We start from the raw sequence: 24,248 nt of genomic DNA, 5'->3' as shown, positions 1-24,248 counted from the left end.
CTGTATAACTGCTTTAGACTCTATTTTACATTACACTCAGATTACTTATCTCATCCACAGCTGTTTCTGCTGTAAGCTGGGCAAAAGCTGCTGGTTTTCTTGTGATAATACTAACGCCATGACATCTATGCATATTCACTTGACAAAATAAGTACCCTTGTTACATCACTGCATGTGAAATATTCATACTGATTGGATTTTGAGTATAAGTTATATTGTGCCTGAAGGCGTGGAGTACAATAGACAACAAGGTGGAGTACATTAGATTTATCACACACCCAAAACAGCCTAAATAGAGTCTAAACATCTAATATATTGTACCATGCCAAAATTTATGTGGCAGGCAGTGGTGGAGGAAGTAGTTGATGTGAGGGGGGAGGGGCTGACCAGAGTATAGAATTTCTGACGGCAGAGGGTCTGGGTACATAGCAGCTGTAGCCATTTTAGCTTTCATGATGTCTCAAAGTTCACCAAAATTAATTTACAGGTATAATTTGAAGTATTTAAACTACAATACTAAATTCGTTGATCAAAAGTATTTAAAACAGACTATTTGCAGTCACTAAAACGTCTCTTGGCAAAGCTTTCAGCTGTTGGCTACAGGACTAATATACATACAGCATTTATAAACAATACAAAACAGCCTTTAGACACCTAATACAGTGGTAAGATAGACCAGCTCTATAGTTTGAGGTCTGTGGTTCAATTCCCATTGTTGACAAGCTTTCTCTAGATTTTAGACTATTTTTAGAAAAACACATTTTTATGAAGCACTTTGACTGCTTTATTAGGGCATTAAAGTGTTCTATTAGAGTATATCAATCTTTCCATGGTTTTCGGCTGCCATTCCAAGGGGGACCAACCCCCCCCCCCCTCTGCCTATGGTGGCTGGGATTTCCAGACACTTGTAAAGGAAGGTGTACCTGACATTGTTGAGTGTTGTAGCCCAGCAGAGACTGATGACACTGTTTAACAGGTTATTTTGGCTAATGACAGAAAGTTTGTTTAACAGTAGAATTGCTCCAAGCTTTGTTCAGATCTTGTAACACTTTCAATAATGTGACATTTGATGTATTGTTTGGTATCATCTCTTACCTAAATACACAAACAACATAATTAAGCAATGTGGCCCAGCAGATTCTTGCTGAAGACTTCTCTGAGCTGCTTGTTGTGTTGATCACACATGAAAGTTAACATGACACAGGTAATGAGCTTGGATGTCAGTTGTACTACCTCTGAATCATATATCCGTTCAACGTGTAGTGTGATTGATGATTCTTGCTGTCTATATGTTCTCTTAGAATTACAAACAATGCCTTCAACCTCCTGTTAACATGTGTATAGAGAAGAATCCAAAAACACATATATTACAGGACGCCATTACGCCAACCTTTAGTCATGTAATAGCCGTGACAATCTACAAGAAATTGTGTGAAAATATTAGATGCACTTCAGACTTCTGGACTTATGAATTTTTGTAACTTGACTTCAACAATGGTTGTTAGAGACATTTAAAGGAACAGTGAAGGATGGATGTTTGTCAGTATGGTACACAAAGATTATCCAGTGATATATTTTGAATTCAAGTCAGTGACTAAGTATGCTTTAGTCTAGGCCAAGAAATTTTGGCCTAATGCAAAATTCACCCCACTATTGACAGTTAAGCAGTTATAGCCACAATACTCCACAAACAATATGGGTATAAAGTGATTAATAACATATTCGTTCAGTAGCCGATTTGCACTGGTGGTTTTGAGATAATAATATATTGATGTAAATACCTCCTGAGTGGAGTATTGTCATACATATCTACATCATGTAATTGTGTACACACTGGTTGTTACTTAGATACTAGTGAGATGCTGATACAATATACCAGCTATTACACGACATAAGTTCAAACACAATGGCTCTCCGTGCTTTCAGATTGTATTGAAAACCTCTATAGAAAGTTTTTCACACAAAAATATTCTACACGTGCAAGCAAATCGTGATAGATCTCAGCAATCCTTAAAGGTATTGAGACAAAACTTTAGTATCTTATTGCACACAAGTCAGACATGCCAACTCTCACACATTTGGTGCGAGTCTCACTCTTTGGCTAGTAATCTCACGCTCTCACACCTAACCCTCTGTTTCTCACTCTTTCAGTTTAGTTCTCACGCATTTCTCATGTCTGATCTGCTTCATAATTATCCCCGTGCTTAAAATTGGACAGCCGTGTGCTTATTTATGTACTTTGAGCATGCAGCGACCTTTTTTTGGTCTTTACTACCAAAACTCCTGGAGTTGCACTTGAGTCCAGTCCATATTGCTGGTTGTGTTTGAGGTCTCACTGCCAAGATTGTTGAGAGCTTGGCATCTCTGCCAAGTAAGGTACTTGGGTACCCAAACCATGGCCTGGTTGGTTTCCATCAGTAGCGAGCCTAAAACACCCTTACTTACCTGAACAGAGGTAAGTACTGATGGCGGGTAGACTGTTCAAGTCAGTTTAGGTTACTACGGTATTCAAGTGATAGTTTGGACCATTACGCAATGTTCAAATGGACAGAAAATTAATTATTATCATTATTATTATTAATGGACAAAAATTGCTTGGCAGTACAAGACTGTCAAGCTAGGCCGCAGGCCTTTGAGAGTGCCCATATCTTGTTGTTCTCCATAAATCATCAAGATTCTTCTTAAACAATGCCACGGTTGGTGCAGAAATAACATCTGCTGGAAGAGAATTCCACAAATTAACTACTCTGTTGGTGAAAAAATTATGCCTCACTAGCAGCCGAGATCGAAATTTAAAGAGTTTACGGTGGTGACCTCTGGTGGTATCTGTATTACTCAAAGTGAAAAATGAGGTAGGGTTGATGTCATAGTAACCATTCAATATCTTGTAGGTCTCAATTAGATCTCCCCTTTGACGTCTACAATACAGTGAATATAAACCAAGTCTCTATAAACGAGTTTCGTATGGTAAATCAAATAAACTAGGTAATAACTTGGTGGCACGTCTCTGTACTTTCTCTAGGAGATCAATATCTTTCGCCAAGTAAGGGCTCCAGACCTGGATGCAATACTCCAAGTAAGGTCTGACATACATTTTGTACAAAAAAGTCAACAAGTCAACAGAAAAAGTTTGAAGGACCTTCTTAGCAAACCAAGAACTTACATAGCTTTTGCTGCAGCCTTACGACACTGTAGAGATGGTTTCAAGTCTTTAGTGCACCAAATACCAAGATCTTTTTCTTCTTGCACTTCTGTGATTTCAAAGGGTAAGTTGGTGGAACTGTCCAGCATAGAGTAGGTGAACGGAGCAGAGTTACCAATCCGCATAAGCTTACATTTAGCTATATTGAACCGTATTAACAGTATTACATGTTAACAGCACTTGGACACGTTTTAGCAGAGACAATACTCTCGCGCCTCTCCATAGATTATACCCGGCCGATTGTAGTATTTATCTGATTTGACAAAGATATGATGGGTGGCATCAAAAGGGATAAGCCTGTGAAGGGTGTTTCCCGAAGTTTTAGCCACAATAAGAACTACTAGTGATACAAACAGTTCACAGTCCTAACTCACCTTAAGGGTGACTGCACAGCCTAATCACTCATCTAAATATCTACAAGAGAGTGGTGACATTTAAAATTTAATTCTAATTAACGACTAGCCTACGTATGCCCGTGTTTGTGGTATAGGGTGTGGCATCACAGAGAAGGGTGTGGCAGTGTTACGCGATCTCTTCACAATAGCGTATTGATCGTTAAGTACACCGGATAGTTGAATCAGTAATGGCAATCAGTTTTAGTGTTGTCCCAGATGGGAAATCCAGTAAGTGTGCGAGCCAGAGAAGTACAATATAACTAAATCAAATGTATTTTTATTACAAACATTTTAATTCATCTGGTAAATGTATCAGTGTCTTTCTTGTCACTTGTTCCCCCAGGGGATGATAGACCAGAGCTGGGTGATCTCTTCATCAATGTCATCCCACAATATGCAACTCGTTGGGAAGGTCTTGGAGCAATTCTTGGGTTAAAAGATTATGAAATTGCTGTTATTTCAAAAGACAACACTAACCGATCAGTTGAAGGTTGTACAGCAATGTTGATGAAGTGGCTCCAGAGTGTTGACCAACCAACTTGGGGTAAACTGGATGATGCCATCAACCTCCTTAGACCATCACTAACTGGTGCAGTGTCTGATACTCATGTCAAAGGTAGACTGTACTAGAGTTAACACAATTGTAGTGTGTATTGTATAGGTACAGTGCTCTCCCAGTTGTCTCATCATGTGAAGGGAGTCTACAAGCAGACAAGGTTTGATGTTGGGAAGGACACTTGGCCTCCTGAACAACCTAAAGATTTCACTCCAGTAGTATTAGTACATTATGAAGAACAACGTACCATGAAAGATGTCAACATCATCACTAAAGCAGTTCACACTGGTCACATCAGTGATGTCATCTCTGCTGCTAGTAGTCAACCAGTAACCAAATATCATCAACTAGACAGTCATCAACCATTGAGAGAGGCTCTTCAAACTAGCAAGGTGACAAGAAATGTTGCTGACATACTGAAGCCTTTTGATCAGTGTGATGATCCACAAACAATCCTAATAGAAGGTGCTCCAGGTATTGGGAAATCAATACTGATGAAACACATTTCTTACTGTTGGGCTGAGGGAGAAGTAATGAAGAAGATTCAACTGGTGTTGTTGATCTGTCTCAGGGATCCCGGTGTTCAGAAGATGTCTTCACTCCAAGATCTCCTTCAGTCTTTCTGTGAACATCATGTTGATGCCAGTTACTTATCTACTGTTTGCGCCAAAGTTGTTTTCCAAGACAAAGGGAGATCTACTGCAGTCCTTCTTGATGGCTATGATGAATTCCCTGAAGGTCTAAGAGAGAACAGTTTAATAGCTGACATCATAAATCGTAAAGTATTACCTGAGTGTGGGTTGATAGTATCATCTCGTCCTCATGCTTCACAACACCTCCATAACAAGGCCACTCTCAGAGTTGACATTCTGGGTTTTACTGAAACAGAACGACAACACTTCATTGAACAATCACTGAAGACACAACCTCACAAAATACCACAACTCACTGACTATCTCTATCAACACACCACCATCAATAGCCTTTGCTTCACGCCTTTCCATCTTATTGTTCTACTGTTCCTCTTTAAGAAGGGATATCCCCTACCAAACAATTCTACTGAACTGTACAAGCTATTCATTAGCCTTACCATCTGCCGACACCTTGCCAAATATGGTAACACTGTCACGCAGCCTATCACAGATCTCAACAATCTTCCAGATCCCTGTGGCAAGATAATACAACAATTATCAAAGCTTTCTCTACAAGCATTAAATAACAATCAACTAATAATCACCTTGGAGCAAATCAAGTCTGTCTGTCCACAGCTGGAGGCCATACCAGGAGCCATCAATGGCTTCGGTCTCTTACAAGTCGTAGAACACATAGACATCTTCAATGCAACAAAAACGTTCAATTTTATCCATTTTTCAGTACAAGAATACCTCGCGGCTCACTATGTCGCCAACCTCCCACTCGACGAAGAGCGGTCCATCCTCGAAGAGTATTTCTGGAGCGATATCCATTACAACATGTTCAACCACTACGTTACACTTACAAAAGGACAACATCCATCATTCAAGCTGTTTCTTCGTAGTGGAAACAAGGCGATCACCATCAACGACAAATTTCTCAAAGATAAGCTACAGCGTCTTCGCTTCTACAGAATCTTCTACGAGGCTGGCGATATTTCAACTTGTAAAACTATCGAGGGAAAATTTACTGACAAAATAATCAGCTTATGGAGGACTATTCTATCACCTAATAACTTAGAAGATCTAACAACATTACTAACCTGCTCGTCCTGTAGAAACTGGAAGGAGCTTAATTTGGACTACTGCCATATTCAAGATTACGGACTCCAATTACTACACCGTAGTCTACACCATTCCAACATCACAATAGATCACCTCTGGTTGAACGACAATGACCTTTCTTCATCCTCAGACAGCTCCCTCAGTGATATCATCATCACCTGTAAGGTGAAAGTGTTGAGTATTAGCAATAACAAAGCTGTTGGGGAAACACCACACTTCTTCACCACAATACTAACACATCCTTCATGTGTGATAGAGAGACTGGACATGTGGGATAACAACTACTCCACCACAAGATGGGCCATGAAGTTGTTCTCTTCACTGAGGGAGAACAAGACAGTGAAGGTGCTGGGGATTATGGGTAACAACATTTCTGATGATGTGTGTGGTGTGATCTGTGATGTGCTGCGTGTGAACCATACCCTGAGGAAGCTGTGGATGAGTGATAACCAAATTACTGGACAAGCCTCACAACTGATCCTGGATGCCCTCAAGAACAATAACACATTAGAACTGCTATACCTACCCTCCCGCTACCCTAAGGACATCAAGAAGGAGATTACATCACTACAACAAGTTGTTAATGAGAAGAGAAGAAGACGAGGATGTGACGTAAAGCTGGAAATTGGGTTTTAGTGATTGTAGAACATTTCTTGTGTTATTACTAAATTGTATTTACCCACCATTATTGTTATTATTTGATTAAATTAGTTGATTAGATGTTTTGTGGTTAACGAGACATGTTCACTACACCCTCAGGGTACTTCCATCATTATTAATAATTAGCTGGTTGGTAATGAAACTATTAACTTTGTGCTGGGCTAGTTGTATTTTAGTGATCAAGATGATGAACTGTGATCAATTGCAAGTTGATAATCAACAAGATCAATACGATGATCAATGAGATCAAGATGACTAATATAATACGAGTCAATAGCTGGTTTGATTAGTCTAAAGTACTACTAACTAGTTGAGTATTATTTAAACTAAGTAGTTGTCATGGTAACACTCAACAGGTGTAATCCTCTGAAGACAACACTACCAAATACCGCTCAGCTGGTTATTGTGGAGTTGTAAGTTTTTGCAAAACAGCTAAAATAGCCTCCATCATAATTATGTGTCTGAAATATGATACACAAATGATTTCTCCGTATTTCTTTGGATACTACAGTAATGTTACCAAAGTTTAAAACGCAGAATGTTTAGCCAAAACTAGGAATTTTAGTCAGTGACAATATTTTTGAGAATTCGCAAAAATTTGGACTAAAATTGAATCATTGCACTACTCATCCTAAATCATTGTTCATTATACGAGTATTAGTTCTATTGTCCTATGGCAACTATCAAACACCTTCTTTTAAAAACTGAAAAACTCTTAAACACATTAAGAATTAATTTTTAAAAATTTAAGCTAGCTACAACTTTCAGTTTCTTCGCCCTCTTGTGACACTACAATAAGATATTGTTAACTGTGTTACCAATTCCAAACTTAAACAAGTAATTGTTTCATTACCAACTAACCACCCCCAAAGTGTAATACTAAACAATTAGCTACTCACCTTAATGTATTCAAACAAACAACAATTATACTATCACTACTAACACTAGTCTAACTAATAGACCTAATAGTAATAATGAACAATAACTCCAACAAGTATTATGTAGTAAAACTCCACTAACTTGTACAATACTACCTAACTATACGCTTTAGAAAGTTTCTAGAACAAATTTTCAACTTTTTATCCTCTTAAACACTTGCTATGTCACTAGACTAAACTAAACACTCAACTTTTACCAACGTAGTAACGAAAATGAAATCCAGCTGGTTTGTGTTGCTAAGCCCGCTCAAATAAAACTAGTATGACCGGTTAGACTAGTTTAAGTAAATTACGTCACGAACATATATGGCTATGTGCACACACGTGCGCTCGTCCAATAATGAAGTATTTAGTCACACATTTTTAAAACAATCTAATAGAACGTTCACCAATCTGTTGGTATAATTATTAGTCTAACGTTAGCATGCAATTGGAGGGGAACGGAAGATTGCTTGGTAACTCTAGACCTAGGCCTGCTAAGAGATCACGTGATACTGTAAGAAAGATTGTCTTCATGGTCTCGAAAGAGAAGCCATGCAGGTAGTATGTGTTCATCAGCGAAAAACACATTGAGCTATGGTCTATACAGACGTGTTATAGACGTATAAACTGCAATATGTGGCGAAATGGAAATCAAGAGTAACCCCTTCAAATGTACTTTTAACTATAGCAGCCAATACCAGAAATTGGAGGTCATGGGCCTACTGATTAAAAATTAAATTGACATACAGTGTTGTATTGGCAATACATCTCAAATAGCGGTGTACAATGTCCGCTCTGTAGTGAAGGTAATGAAATATGTATAAATAGAGGCTAAATGACCTATTTGGTAGGATTGAAGTCCGTCTACATGTGGCAATACAGACTACACTGTTAAAAAGCCTGAGTGCATTTCATACCAAAATTGTATGCATTGCATACTGAGTTGCTACACTAGAAGGTATGAAACAGATCTGCATGCATTGCATACTAAAAATGTTAGCATTTCACACTAACCTATTGGTATGAAATATCATACCCTGTGAGCATACCATGACGCCATAGCTCAGAGATATGCGCCTCTTATATGGGAAGATAAGCGCCTCTTATATGGAGCGTTTATGAATAGGCGCATACAAAAGCATTGGATGCGAGATGGGTTTGGGAGCTTGTTAGAAATTCTCGAGGGAAAGAGGTTGAAGGATCATGACGAGTCGAGTAAACTGAAGCACAGAGTGAGTTCTTAGTATTTGATAAGCAACGGTTTCAGGAAACCATAGATTACAATTATAACTCCCGTGACAAGTGTGGGTTAAATAAACTCTGGTTCGGTTCTAAGCCTTGTTCCAAGCTCCTTTATATGTTGTGTAACTGTTAGAGTTGATAATGAATACCATCTGTCTCATACCCAGACCCAGCTGGGCCATTTTCAGTCAACCAGCTTTGGCATCCAATCAGTGGCGATTCTAGACCTGACCTACAGGGGGGGGCCAAGTAGGGAACAACATAACTATTGTTGTTTGGCTATAGTACAAAGTAGAATTTTCAGGGGGGTCTGGGGGTGCAACCCCCAGAAGCTGCAGGATTTTGCAATTTAAAGGCTTGAAAACAGCCTAAAATTTGTTCTAAAAACATGAAAAATGCTAAAAATAACAATGCCAATCTATACAGCAACTTTTCCCCAAGATTTTTTAACAGGGGGGGCCATGGCCCCCCCTGAGAATCGCCTGTGCATCCAATGAAAGTTTGGCTGAATCTTAGTCAATCGAATTTAAATTTGATCCGTGTTGACTAACTTCATGCATGCCTCTACAATGAAACTGCATTGCTTTGGTCGCTCCAAATAAATTCTCTGTTCCAGTCCACTGCCTGCATCCGTGTCACTAATAATATTATAATTCTTCCGTTTTTTCTTGCATACTGAACAGTTTCAATTTTATGTGTCGTGTGCATTGAGTCTCTACAAATTAACATTTTGTTCTACCTGCAACTTAATTTTATGCTGGCTATGTTCAGGAAAAGCTACCAATTTTATATAATGGAAATGGACTGCTCGCTTGCATAAATGTATGCCCAGTGGAGGACGGGAAACAGAGTCTTTATTTAGAGTGGCCTTGTGTTTGGAGCAGTCATGCACTTTTGTAATATAAGTTCATCTTAGCAATGGTGTAACTAGCCATTCAGCCCTTGGTAGCCACTGAAGTACTGCAGGTGAGTGTTAATGATATACCGGTTTCTGTCTAGTTACAGTAGAGGGTAACTGTATGCAATCTTTTAAAACTGCATGTTGGCTATTTGCTACATTAATATAACTTGCTATTCTGCTCTACGGCTTTCATTATACAAACAGGAGCTAGCTGGAGTTGGCTATAATAATTATTTACATATGCCTATAGGTAGACCCATTTAGATGCTAATAATGGTCCAGCCATTTAGTCAAACAAAATCAGTCCGGCTAGACCAGTTTGATATCCAAATTTGGTCCAGCTAATTACCTACATTCAAAACACTTGATTAACCAGATTGTTTTTCATGTAATAGAACTATGGACCAGTAACCTCAAAAGCAAGTCAGCAGATGTATACAGATATAGTTATTGTTTATGGGTTCATATATAGTGGTATTGAAATTTTAGATTAATCCTAAGATACACTGTACATGCTCAATTAATGTTCTCACAACTAAGCAAGTGCATGGTTGTACTGTCACCTAATGATATAACTCACTGATAAACTTTGTCAATGGCCTACCTTTACTACATTAATATAGATTTCAATGATAGCTGTGACTAGGGTATGTGTGCACGGTAGTATCAGGTGGAGGAGACTGTTCACACAGTGATATGGGTAACCATTTTAAATGATATTAAATCGGAATATGCTAGATAATATTGTACAGTGTGTGTGTGTGTGTGTGTGTGTAGGTGAGACTTCGGGTGCCTACACCTTCACTTGTGGGATATGGTACAGCCTCCTGCGGGGTTACTAGTCCTAGGATTTGCCTGCACTGACTCCTGTGCTTGTTCACTGGGTAGGCATGACCATACTAGCATGACATCTGAAGGCTTTGCTTTTTGTTTGCTTTTGTGTGTGTCCAGGGTTAGTTCTAGAAATGTTGCTCACCTGGTTTCAAGTTCTGAAATACAGGGAGTAGTTGCTTTGCTTATTTAGGTGTATATTTTCATGTATGGTTAGCTACTGTTTGATACACGTATGCATGACGACTGCTCTGTTGAAATGTATGATTGTTATTTTAGAGTAGCTATGCATATGTTGATTTTATCTGAATAATATGGTTCAGTGGCATCAACTCTACCTGATTAAATGGTTACAGACCCAAGGTATATTCAGTATCCTTGGAGAATGACTGTCGAGATTTCAGTTTAGATGGTGTCTCTGTGATCACATCGGTGAACTCATCCAGGAGACTGGAGGCTTACAAGTCCTCGTAGTTTCTACTTATGGAAATAAACTATCAAAAGTTAGTTTATATGCAAATAAATTTGTTTATATTATATTATATTGGTACAGAGAGTAAATTGAAGACAAAAGAGGAACTCTAGATCTGTAAAGACAGTTAGAATGCCTGTAGACACTGACAATGGTATTTATTGTCAATAGTCAGGTAACTAAGAACTTTATAGCAGTCACAATGCATTTCTGCTTCTATTGCTTCATCAGGTGACAATGTTCTTAGGGTGGAAAATAAGAACAGATTGCATGGAGCTGTATGCAAATGTTGGAGTGGGTACAAATAAAGTTATTTCTTACCTCATGACATGTTATACTTTTCCTATAGTAATATAACTGCTGTGCTGACGTCATACCCACAGGAATAAGCGCCTTTTATCTGGAACATTTATGCCGGAATAGGCACTTGCAAGAGCGTCAGGGTCTGGGGGAGAAATACTCGAAGGAGTAAGGCTTAGAGACTGAAGGATCATGAAGAAACGAGTTGACTAAATTGTGCGCGAACTGGTATAGTAACAGGGTGAGTTTTTAGTATTCGATATCCGCGTAGAGAAAGTCTATGGTAAAACCGAGGGTCACAAGTGGGATTAATAACCTATACATAAACAAAGATTCTAAGCCTTGTCTTTAATACAGGCCTTCATCTAGGAAATGACTCAAGGTGGGGGGGATAACCATGAGTGGGCAATAATTAAAGATCCACGTGTTCATCCCTATGCACACTCCACCTAGGATGTATCTTACACTCTCAGGTGCATTGTCGTGTGCCTGAAGATGACCATGCCACTCCAGAAATTTTAGGCTTTCTTAAATTGCCTCTGGTGCATTCTTGAGTACCGTACGCAAGGAAATTTTGACGTCAAAAAATTTGACGAATTTAGACTTCAGCAGATTTGACGAATAAAATGTTGACGAAAATGAAGAAATTGTAGGCAAAACCTGTACTTTTAAGGGCGCTTATAAACATTTGACGAATTTAAATTTGACGAATTAAACCGATTCGTCAAATTTTTTTGACGTCAAAATTTCCTTGCGTACAGTATCTCAGAGTGAAGAAAATTTTGTGTTTTTGTTTCAAATTGCTTATGGTGCATTCTCAATTACCTGAGAATAACATGCCATTTTTAGACTCAAATTACTTGTGGTTCATTCTCAGGTACATGAGAATGCAAGGCCACTCCAGGACATTTTTGCATTTTAAACTCTCATAGGTGGCTTCTTGTGCATTCTCAGGTACCACATGTCCGCCATGAAATTTTTGTATTTTAGACTCTCGGATTGCTTCTGATGCATTGTTAAAAATTTAATGGGGTGAGAGTTTGTCAAGGGATGGCGGCAATGAAGTCCTGGTTTATATGTTGTGTGTTAAACTGTTTAGAGTGGTTATAAAGATTTTTTTTAAATAGGTGTTTGCTAACATTGGTTCCTAGAGGGCGAAGTCTGCAAATATACATGGAAACAGTAGAGACAGTTAGAAGGAAGAGACTGGTAAGTTGTTTGAATTTGAATTGATTGCTGCAATAAAAATTTAGATCTGGGACAAAAATTGTTCCAGCTGGGTCATTTTCAGTCAAACCAAATTTGGTCAGAACTCTGGCATTCAAAATATTATTGATCACTGACCAAAACTGTGGACCTATCTTAGTCAACCAATTTTGTGTTGGCTAATTTTGGACAGGTGAAGCAGCTTAGAAATTGTGTATGCATACTTGGTCAGTGACCCCTCACTTTCATTTATTGTATGAGTTCCCTCATTTTGACTCCCTTAGGTCTTGCCATCCTTGCTTAAATCAACTAGTTATTAACCTGTTGGTAACTACTAAAATACCCATGTTTTATTGTTAGTATATCACCATAAAAATCAAGCAGTAAACTAACAGATAGGAACGTTTTGGTTACTGATGATTTACTTGCAGTAAACCAACTAGTAAATCAACAGAAGGGTGATTTACTAACAGTAAAACATGGTAAAACAGCCTTCTTCAAGCAGTGACCATGAATGTTAATGATATACCATGGCCAGTTGATATCTAGTTACAATAACTGTAGCTATGGGGTACCGTATGCAAGGAAATGTTGTTTGACAAATTCATACTTCGTTAGATTTGAATTACAAAAATCAAGAAATTGTAGATAAAAGCATGTACTTTTTGAAACACTTATGGATATTTGACATTTAATTTTGACGAATTAAACCAATTTGTCAAATTTTTCTTAGATCAGAATTTCCTTGCATACAATGACTGTATGCGTGCTTGTAGCACTGTGCATTGACTATTTGCTCAACCATGGACTGAAGCAATGCTGCATTACATATGCAAGAGCTAGTTGTTGACCAATTATAAAATTTGCATATGCTTAGACCATCAGTTTAGAATGCTAATAAATAATAATGGTTCAGCCAGAATAAATTTTGTTGAATGTAATCAGTCTGACAATGACTTGATCTGTCAAAATGACAGACCAACATGCAACATGGTTGGCCACTGGTACATGATACGTAGTAACAGTTTACATATATAGTGTATTTTTAAATGCCTATTTTGATAGGTGATAATGTCAGACCATTTTTAATTTGGTCAGTCATTGCAACTTTTGGGTTGGAAAAATGACATGACAGGCTGTTATTTTGAGCTCAACCAGTTAATTTAGTCTGGCTAGACCAGTTTACCTGGACTTTTTTAATGTCTGTTTGTTTTTGTGGCAGTGTGTCATGCACGCACGCATGCACGCACCACACATGCAGGTGTGTGTGTAGTGTGTTGTGTGTTGTGTGTGTTGTGTCTGTGTGTGTTGTGTCTGTGTGTGTGTGTTGTGTGTGTGTGTTATGTGTGTGTTGTGTGTGTGTGTTGTGTGTGTGTGTTGTGTGTGAACACCCATACTAGCACTTACATAGCATGACAAATGTTTTGTTGAAAAGTATGACTGCTCTATTAGAGTAGCTATTTGGATATTTTGATGGTAAAATTATTTTTAGAAACTGTGGAAACACTCATTAAACATTTTTTGTGTGTATTATGTGGTGTTGTGCATGCAGAGTGAAAGCTATCTCATTTGATAGGAGCTGACACTGGATCATCGTCAACCAGTTGAAACAGTGATACAAAAGATGTATCTTGTTCTTGTATAACTTTGTATGAACTGTACTGTTTGCAATATTATTTCAGTATGGAGATAACAATAGAATACGTAGCTTTCAGTTTTGGTATCTTGTTGAGGCAAAGTTTCCCCGACCTGTGGTCAGTGTTTTTATGGATGTACTTGGACCATACGGGCTTTATGTATGATGCTGGCAACTGGCCCAACTAATGTGTACTCAACATACAGCAACTCTGTACACAGGTCTAAGTGAGGGATATTCTCTGAATCCCTTTCATCAACCATACAAAACTAAAAACTGTTTTCTCAAGGTGTTCAGTCATTTATCAATGTGCTGTGTTGTGTGTAGTACTCATGAACTTTTTGGTTGTGTACACATACTGTGCAGATAACCACACAAATACAAATACATTGTCCACGAAAGTTAACTATATATGTTAAAATTGTGAAAATGAAATAAATGTATTGCAGTGTATATACATAGAGGTTTTGCAGTACACATTCCTTAGCCATGTATGCACTGACTAGTGGATTGAGGATTCTACATTGATTTTTAAAAGCACAAAGCGAGAAGTTTTACTGGGATATGCTAAAAAGCCATTGTAACAAGTGGCTATCTCTAGCAAATATGTATAATATTGAGGGTTGACATGTAGCTATGAATTTTGTAATGTATTGTGGGTTTTGGTATGTACATTCACCCACAATGTCTGCGCACATATTATGTGAACATTCCCTGCAAAACCTCTAACGTGCATGTTATTTCCTACCAATACAACTGAAAGACGAAACACAAATAAAATCTGCACTATACATAATTCCTCCCATGTTTGGTAATAAGTTGATCGTTCACCAGAGTAGTATATATTCATTGCTGCGAATTTGCTGGATATGCACAAGCAAGTGCAAGGAGAGTAATTCTGTTGTGTTAGTGTACTATAGCTATATTCCTGGACCAAGAATAATTAATGTTGGTCATTTCATTCTATGTGAATCACTACAGGATATTTGTATGTAACATGGGATTACGTTAGTTGACTAAAACATGTTGAGAACAATTTTTGATGTATACTGTCCAATGGTTTCATTGCACAGTGACAGATAAAAGGTAATGTTGGCCTATAGCCAAATGTAGTCTTGCATCCCATACAGTTTGTGTGGTAATAAACCATCTGATCATTGTTGTACATTCTGTGACCACTGCCCATGCAAATGTTGGCAGACCCACTGTGCACTATATGATGACAAATATTCTTCACATTCTAAATGCAACAAACTATATAGTTAACAGTCTGTTTGTACAAAGTTTGAAAATGCCATGGGAATACTTGATTTCCCCACATAGAGCTCTCAAAAGTGCTGGCAAAGGAATATTATGGTATGTAGTATAAAAGTAAAAGCCACTTAGTATAAAAGTAATAGAACAGCGCACATATTATATGGTTATTAATATGCAAAAGGTTTCTTCTTAATTGAATTAAAAGTGTTTCTGTGAGAAAAGCAGGGCCATAGCTGTAGCCACTTATGATTATGAATACTGAAGAGTACAGTTATAACTGATACATTCGGGGAGGTTACAAATCACAAAATAAGAATTATATTATAGTTACCTAAAAATGTTTCCAGAGATTGAGATTCTATAGTGTCAATGAGTAGGTTATTCCGATCACAGGTAGATCTGGGGTAGTAGCTGAATTTATTAGTGATTTGTTCTAGTAAAAGGTATCTCAAAATGGAGAGAGTGGGTTTGGAATCACGTGGTAGCGAGTAAGCCAGGTTGGGATCCAGCTATAAGTAGTACCATTAGGCCACTTCAACTAAATCTTTGTTTCTCGGGCGAAATTCAGCCAAATAAAGGTCGGTAAAATAAAAATAGGCTATTTTGCTAGCTGAAGAGTGATATTGCGAGTCAAGCGGTGGCTAAGCTACATTACGGTTGCTGTATTACTTGTGAGTAGGCAGCTATATGTTGAGAAACTTAGTGTTACTTACTTTTTAAGAGCTTAAAGATAAATTTGCAACTCTTTCGTGGCGTTATCACTCTTTGCAAAGTGATCACATGATTAACATAATTATTTTATGCTGAAAAATATAGGGTCAGTCGGGCCCGAGAAACAAAAGATTTAGTTGAAGTGGCCTTATCTTAGTTTGGTCAGTAAAGCAAATTTCTTCCAAATCTCAAATAACTAAACTTTCACAATTTATTGTATCATGAATAATACAATCTACTGGAGGACGTGACATTGAATTTACAGGTTTTTACAATTGATTTTGTCCCATTTGCAATAGAGTTTGTCACTTTTGCAGAATTCTCTTTTGCTATTGATTTTATCATCCTTAACAAGATTGGCAGCTGCAGTAAACACGAAAACAAGATTATAGCAAGTGCTTGACAATCTTGTTAAAGCACAACTGTTGTAAACAACTCTTATTCTTCTTACAGCTTCTTTAACAGCTTTGCAATTTTTGCTTAACCATTGGTGATGGGTGTGGTCACTCGCCAACAAACTAATTAACTTGAAGGCCTTTGGTATCTAGTGTCTCAAGTGGTACTCTCTATGGTAAAATGATCCACCTTGTGATAAGCGGCTAGTTTACTGCAGACGATGCAATTATGATGAATTCTTGTGCAAAAGTGACAAAATGTAATGTAAAAGCGATGAATTCAATCACACATATACATGCTTCACACATGAAATATCACATCAGATCAATAAAAGTGTTCATGACCCCCTGACCACTCAAAATCTCCAGGCCCTGACCCTGTATTGTCACTACAAAACGTGGGTTGGCTTGGCTGTATATGAAACTGTTTTGTTGCTGGCTTGGTGTTGCAGAAACACACAACCTTGGACCTTACAATTAGGATAATTCACTAGTTTTTCACTTTAATCCATAAAGGTTTCAGAATAATCCGTAAACATGTATTATCACAGGACACCATTATGTCTAACCTTATGTCATATGTAATAGCCCTGACAATCTATAAGAAACATTGGAAGTCATGTGAAAATAATAGATGTGATTCAGACTTCCGGACGTATGAATTTTTGTAACTTGACTTCGGAGACTGTGTAAAGAAACAGTGAAGGATGGAAGCAAGAGTTCATAATATTATGAACTCTTGATAGATGCTTGTCAGTATTATAAACATATAAACAAAGATTATCCAGCACTATATTTTGAGAAAAGTCAGTGACTAAGTATGCTTTAGTCGCCAAAAAGGTTTCGGTCAAATGTGAATTTCGTCCCACCAGCCCGAATTAAGCTACAATACTCCTCAGACAATAATATTATGGGTATGTCATAGTGTTTAAAGACATACTTGTTCAGTGGCCAATTTGCAGTGGTGGTTTTCGAGATGCTAATAGAGCACCCCATGTTTTATACATTCATAGTGACCTAAGTTCTGTAAAACATCATGGCTATTGACGAACGTGAGTTTAAATGTAATGGCTTTCTGTAAATATGTGTTTCCAGATTCTTCTGAAACCTCTATATAAAATGGTGATCAAGAAGGAAAAATATTGATGATCACAGTTCATTACTCCAGTTAAAAGTGCATCACCCATCATCAACTGGCAGTGTGAAAGTGACTACCAATTGCAGAGTGACCTCAATCTGATGATGCAAACTTTCAACATGAGTACTGTATATCTACCTGGAATAAAAGCAGCATAGTAGCGGTAGTCCGCCACAAACTTGGCAGCGAGTGATTGTCTGGTAGCTCAGGTCGAGTGCTCAGGTAGCTAGCCGACTCAGTTTATTGTTGCGTAGGCGCCTCAAGTGATGGTGAAGTGACTCTACATTGACAAGGAATCGTACAGTAGATAAGATTTCACATACTTGGAATCACAACTAACCTTGCTGTACTCACATGATTCGATGTTCCATCCCGTGTTCCATTTAATTGTCACCATCCCTATAACACTCACGTGAGGATGCTATCGACAGCTGCAATTTGTTAGCAACCGTTTGGACATACGACGTTGAGTCGAATATTCACAAACGGAGGTTGTTGAGTAGGGCTGTACTTAAAGTTGTCGGAGCTGGTGGTGCATGGTGTAGGCCGGTGTTGGACTGAGCTGCTGCAACTGGGTTGAACCATACCAGACTATTCGGTTTGTTTCATTTAATATACTGATAATAATTTCTTGCTTGACTAAACTTTTTAGCAGGCGGCTACATACTGCAGTCGACCATGAACTGTACGAAGGCGCTCCGCAGGCTCCTGTGCCGGCGGCTCAGGGGGCCGGTTCAATTACCTGCCATTCTCTCAGTTCCGTCGGCCGGGGTTTACATACTAGCACTGATAACAGGTTGGTAACTATGTTACTTGCAGTGGCTTTTAGTTTTTATATAGGTATGCTGACAGAAAAGTGTTGACAGAAGTGACAGGTCAGGATGAAGTGACAGGTCAGGATGAAGTGACAGGTCAGGATGAAGTGACAGGTCAGGATGAAGTGACACCAGGTACGGACAATACAAAGGTGTTATCATGTCACATATCATATCCTTTCTAGCAAACAGCAATTAGTTCTAGTGACATGGATTGAAATACTGCTATATAGTCAGGATGGCCAGACCACCAAACATGGTAAGATTATGGAACGCTATGATTTATCAATCATTTTTTCTTCCCAGAACACCGATTTGTAAATGTATAAGACCAGTCTTATGCTATTAAGACACAACTGATTCAATAACAACAGGTATTATACCGTATAATTCTTACATTAAAATTCATAATCTATAATAATTGACAGAATTAGCTATACATTGCTTCTGAAAGAGATTTCAACCATGCATGGTAAGTACATTGTTTCTTGGCTTCATCTGTTCACAATGCATACCATAATGCCATAGAAACAACTGCAGAAATAGAAGATAGTGATAGCCGTATGCAGTTCCCATGGATGTCATTCATCTTAGATGTTCAGATATGCAGTGTCGAAACCTAGAACAATAAATATATTTAGCAATATTTTGAAATATGTATTTGTAATTGTAAATGGATGTTAATCATACCAAAAAAACAGTCTGCATTACATACAATGGCTAGAATGGTTATAATAATGCATTATGGATGTAGATCATACCGGGAATACAGTGTGCATTACGCACTATGGGTAGAATGGTCAGTAATGCACACAACAAATGGAATGCTCGGTGTGAGGAAGCATATCATCTGCAGTTTGGTGTGATATGCAACCAACTGTTTTAACAGTGTATGGTTCAGTAGGCCCAAATGTATGGGTTTAACATACAATAAACTCACTCACCCTACGAAGTAGGTTGAATCTGTATGTAACCAATCATTTTCACCTTATTATTAATGCGTAGGCTAAAACCTTCGCTAAATACAGCCATCTACTTGTGGTTCCAGGCCGTCCATAAATGTCCAGCGATGCTACAACAAATTAGAAACTACTTCAGTGTTTGACGTATTGCCTACGTCATTCGTCATTAATAGGCAAATCCAGCACTGACCTTACTTAGAATGAAGCTCAATCCAACTAATTATAGGTGTTCTGTTTTCTCCAGCACGTAAACTACGAAAGTAGAAGCTAGCTCAGTGAAACCGGCGCCAAATGAGATAGTCTACTTTTCAGGGTATATTAAAATCACGTACATCGAACTAGAAAATGCTTGTAATAAAATCAGCAGATTAGGCCACTCCAATTGGTAATTATGTTTCTGGTCCATTGAAAATCAATTTTAGGTGCGGGCGGGCGGAATTCAGCAACAAAGCAACAATGAAGTGACTGCTCAATTAGAGGGGTTTTTTGTGATTTACTGACTGTTCTATTAGAGTATATCGATCCGTACTATACACTCTGCCCATTTCTTGCAGGTTTTCACTGATAAAAGACACTCGGATAGTTAGAATTAGCATACTTGTTGCAGCCCAATATTTATTTCTGAAATTCAAGTTTTTCAAAAAGCTGATGCGGGCATTTTACTCATGTATTTCTGAAATTTCACATTCTCCAAAAAGGACGCGGGCGGTGGACTAGAAACATAATTACCAATTGGAGTGGCCTTATGATGGGTGTTCTTTTTTAAACTAAGGAGTTTTGAGCATATATGCACGTACACAGTGCAAAACCTAGAGCATGCTTTAGCATGCTCTCGTCTAGGGGGGTCTGGGGCATGCCCCCACAAGATTTTTTGAGAATTTACCCATCTAAGGTTAAATCTGGTGTAAATTTGGACCAAAAATTGCTCGACTAGTTATGCTAGCGATAATAACAAAGCACAACGACTGAAATATGATGTGATAGACCAGCTTCCTACAGGACAAGACACTTATGGCATACGCGTTGTGATACAGACTACATTATAGTCAATCAACTCAATTAATTCAAAAAATGCAATAACACGCACACATGCATGCACATTATAAACAATCATCAGTTTAGTCAGTGACTTGTGGCTTCCGGATGAATGGTTTTGTATAGACGAGCTGCAGGCTATAAAGGAACATGTACTTGTAAATTACAACAGAAATTGAAAAAAAAAAGAAACAACAGTTTATATCTCACACCATGTTCCTTAGCTGAGAAAGTTTAAGCAAACAAACAGTTATTTCGAGTATCCCTTTGATGTGGTTAACACTCTAATTTATGAGGTATAAATGTGCCATGATTAAACCATGCACACACAGACACAGACACACACTACATACACAGTATGGCTTTGAAAGTGTACTAAGTGGAAGCAAATTTTGAGGTTAGTGCAAGATAATATTGTGGTTAGGGACTAAATGGCTTCAAACCCTTTGGAATGTGTTGGTTTCAATCATTAGACATTTATTCCAACATATGCATAGCTTTAAAAACATCGCATTCAAAAGTGATTGTATTATATGAATATTTTACACAGGTTGTCTACACTAATGCACACGACCAAAAAATGTACTAAATTTCTGGTATTGCTATAAATTATGTGCTAACTGACAGTATAAAGGTAGTAGAAGCTGTACAGGTGTAACTACATCATATAGACCATCAGAAGATATAAACAGTAAAGGGAAGGACAGTAAGGGGAAGGGATGATCTCTTCTAAGTGTCAATGAGAAATGGTCAAACTATCACACAAGAATTCACACTATATAAACTAAAGAAATTGTAACTATATATAGTCCAGTCATAGAATATGTCATGTTTGTAAGTAATATAATTCTTGTTGGGCTGCTAATACAACTTAACTGCAGTGGTTTACCAATGCATAAAGTTGAAGCAACTAAAATCGAAATATACTCTAATAGAACAGTCAACTACTATATGATTAATCTATATAAGCAGGTTCCTCTTCTCTGATATCTCACTATTGTGCCAAACATCCTTTCATACCATGTCAAATTATAACATTTACTCTAGACCTGGCAGGTTGAAAAATCTGAAATGGAGTGGGAAACAATATAATATTCCCTTTACTTTGTTGCTATAGCTACTAAATGACTGCTGGTACTATAATTCATAAGTAGCTATATACACTCATCTTGGTACTCTTTCAAAGAGATCATGTGATTCATATTTTCTACTAGTTTTGGAAAAACATAGCTAAATATTTTTGTCAAGGCCTTACTTCCATTTGAAATCCTATAAGTGTGGAAATATGGTGCTAGACCCCTAGCTAATATACTAAGATTGAGATACTCTAATAGAGCAGTCAAATAATCAAATATAACATTCAGTTGTACTTCCAATTTAGCCAAATTGTTACCAAATTCAATCTTAGAAGGCTAAACTGATTTTCAAAGGTCTCCTGTGGAGGGCTTGCTCCCAGACCCCCTAGAAACATATCATGTTTCACATGTTGAGTGTGTATACAAGCTATTAGTAGAGCGGCATAGCACCAAAAAATGAGCATTTTGTCCACTTTGTGATACAATTATGAAACTTTCCACACAAATTATGCTCCTTGCGACATGTTTTTTTATATAGAGCCATCACAGATTTGACCTTTGGTGACCTTTAGAGCCATGTTTTAACTGAAAATTAATCATTTTTGTCTTTATCTCCTTGAGGCATTATTTTACACTGTTAAAATATGGTAATAAATTAAAGATGTTGATCTAAGAACTATATTGATTTTTGTTTGAAGTTTGTATCTCATTCCACTACAAAGTTATGATCATTTTTGTAAGTCATGAAATTCTTTGCCCTCGGGGTATAAATTACTAATGGACAAGTAATTCATAGAATGTCATGGCTAATATAAATGATCATAACTTTGGAATGCAATCACATAGTTACTTCAAATAAAAGCCGAGTAGTTCGTTTTAGCAATACCTTTAATTTGAAACTGTGCAAAATGATGCCTCAGGGAGATAAAGACAAAAACAATGAATTTTCAAGACAAAAATGGCTGTAAAGGTCACCAAAGGTCAAATATGCGATGGCTCTATATACAAAAAAATATGTCACAAGGAGTACAACTTATATGGAAAGTTTCATAACTGTATCAAAATTGTACAACTATCGCACTATGCTGCTCTACTATATGTAAATTGCATCAACAAGTTTCCATTATTTAGCCCCCTCACTCTAACACTGTGAAAAAGGTGGGATATAATATGATATTTCCAGTGGCTTATTGAATACAAATAAGCCTTAATATAAATCCTGTATTATACTCATCTTATACTTTAGTATAATCCATTCACAGTGTAAATTTTGTGCTACATTAAAATTTTATCTTTTCAGTACCAAAAGTAAACTCGCGGTATATGTATAAACAAGTAATCATTTATTTGTGCTTTGCAAGACCATTTGTGACCGGGCCTGCGATAATAGGGCATGTGGGTACATGATTTTTGCCTACTTTTTCACACTTTCATCACTCATAACGTTTTGTACCATTATGCTATGGCATTGCAATTTTCAGCTCGTAGTAAGCATTTAATTGGCATCATGATGCAAGTTACAGAATGGAAATATACTTTTCCAGTACTAAGATATCACCTGTAGAGTGATGGGGTGTAGTTTGTGCCCACATGCCCTGTTTTCGCAGGCCCAGTCACATTTGACAAAAGCTTCTATATAATATAATTTGTGGATACTTTCAATTTTAGCTATACATGTATAGGCTAAATGTTTAGACATGTTTTGTAACAATATATTGTGAAATTAATGTTAACAAGCTACACCGTGTGGGGCGGCAACACCCCTAGACTCCTGCTATCAGATATTCTATACCTGATCAATTATAAGTTATCCTTCTACTAGTGTTATCACATTTGAAGGGATGTATATTCACATTATATATAGAGCTCTTCACCAACATGAGCAACTAAACTACAATATCTTTTGAACTGCACAATTCAAAGAGGATACTCAGTAATAACCACAGTGTGAATAAGTTAGGCCAGATCATTTCCCTACAACATTCAAGTGATTGTATAGTTTGTCACATGTCTACTGGGGAAAATTGATAATCTTTCATTCATGCAGTTGTCACTCTGCTGGCTGTGACTACATTTATCTTTTTTATCATCAATTCAAATTTTATACAAACATTTTACAGAATCTGTGAGTTGAGACCTCAACTTTAATCTTAACAATACTGTTACCTGTACCCTTCTCATGATAGCCACTTTATAGTAGCTATAGTATCACATGACACTACCATACATCATGAAGTGACTACAATACTGTTACCTGTACCCTTCATATGATATAGTCACTTTATAGTAGCTAGCATCACATGACACTACCATACATCATGAAGTGACTACAATACTGTTACCTGTACCCTTCATATGATAGTCACTTTATAGTAACTAGTATCACATGACACTACCATACATCATGAAGTGACTACAATACTGTTACCTGTACCCTTCATATGATAGTCACTTTATAGTAGCTAGTATCACATGACACTACCATACATCATGAAGTGACTACAATACTGTTACCTGTACCCTTCATATGATAGCCACTTTATAGTAACTAGTATCACATGACACTACCATACATCATGAAGTGACTACAATACTGTTACCTGTACCCTTCATATGATAGTCACTTTATAGTAGCTAGTATCACATGACACTACCATACATCATGAAGTGACTACAATACTGTTACCTGTACCCTTCATATGATAGTCACTTTATAGTAACTATAGTATCACATGACACTACCATACATCATGAAGTGACTACAATACTGTTACCTGTACC

The 24,248-nt window shown here is 37.5% G+C and overlaps 1 protein-coding gene and 3 long non-coding RNA genes across 9 annotated transcripts; all 4 read left to right on the top strand.

Annotated features, from left to right (window-relative positions):
- The first annotated feature begins 3,659 nt into the window (after positions 1–3,659).
- LOC136247700 (protein NLRC3-like) lies at positions 3,660–6,624 on the top strand. The gene is made up of 3 exons (XM_066039529.1): positions 3,660–3,825; positions 3,941–4,213; positions 4,259–6,624. Exons 1-3 carry the CDS (start codon positions 3,786–3,788, stop codon positions 6,544–6,546), a joined length of 2,601 nt encoding a protein of 866 aa, XP_065895601.1. The 5' UTR covers positions 3,660–3,785; the 3' UTR covers positions 6,547–6,624.
- Positions 6,625–8,570: 1,946 nt separating this feature from the next.
- Positions 8,571–14,143, top strand: LOC136247712 (uncharacterized). Of its 6 annotated transcripts, none has more exons than XR_010697715.1 (7): positions 8,571–8,722; positions 10,744–10,827; positions 10,874–10,967; positions 11,018–11,111; positions 11,168–11,477; positions 12,364–12,445; positions 14,019–14,143. It is a non-coding gene; the product is annotated as an uncharacterized lncRNA (long non-coding RNA). The 6 variants fall into 6 exon arrangements; XR_010697718.1 differs by having other exon boundaries at positions 8,572–8,722; positions 10,744–10,967; positions 11,018–11,090; positions 11,168–11,230; positions 11,286–11,477; XR_010697714.1 differs by having other exon boundaries at positions 8,572–8,722; positions 10,744–10,967; positions 11,168–11,230; positions 11,286–11,477.
- A 3,669-nt stretch (positions 14,144–17,812) lies between these two features.
- LOC136247719 (uncharacterized) lies at positions 17,813–18,458 on the top strand. Its single transcript, XR_010697726.1, has 3 exons — positions 17,813–18,177; positions 18,232–18,375; positions 18,420–18,458. It is a non-coding gene; the product is annotated as an uncharacterized lncRNA (long non-coding RNA).
- Positions 18,459–18,502: 44 nt separating this feature from the next.
- LOC136247711 (uncharacterized) lies at positions 18,503–19,113 on the top strand. Its single transcript, XR_010697712.1, has 5 exons — positions 18,503–18,529; positions 18,580–18,653; positions 18,701–18,768; positions 18,823–18,866; positions 18,923–19,113. It is a non-coding gene; the product is annotated as an uncharacterized lncRNA (long non-coding RNA).
- Positions 19,114–24,248: the final 5,135 nt, after the last annotated feature.

The sequence above is a fragment of the Dysidea avara genome, chromosome 2 (assembly GCF_963678975.1).
Source record: "Dysidea avara chromosome 2, odDysAvar1.4, whole genome shotgun sequence".
Classification (NCBI taxonomy): Eukaryota; Metazoa; Porifera; class Demospongiae; order Dictyoceratida; family Dysideidae; genus Dysidea; species Dysidea avara.
The sequence above is the reverse complement of the archived record's forward strand: the minus strand, read 5'-3'. Positions and strand labels throughout refer to the sequence as shown.

Excerpts from the sequence above, each read along its gene's own strand:
- LOC136247700 (XM_066039529.1), top strand. The coding sequence starts at position 3,786 with ATGGCAATCAGTTTTAGTGTTGTCCCAGATGGGAAATCCA. Across the intron at positions 3,826-3,940 it reads TGTCCCAGATGGGAAATCCA|GGGATGATAGACCAGAGCTG; the intron begins GTAAGTGTGCGA and ends TTGTTCCCCCAG. Across the intron at positions 4,214-4,258 it reads GTCTGATACTCATGTCAAAG|GTACAGTGCTCTCCCAGTTG; the intron begins GTAGACTGTACT and ends TGTATTGTATAG.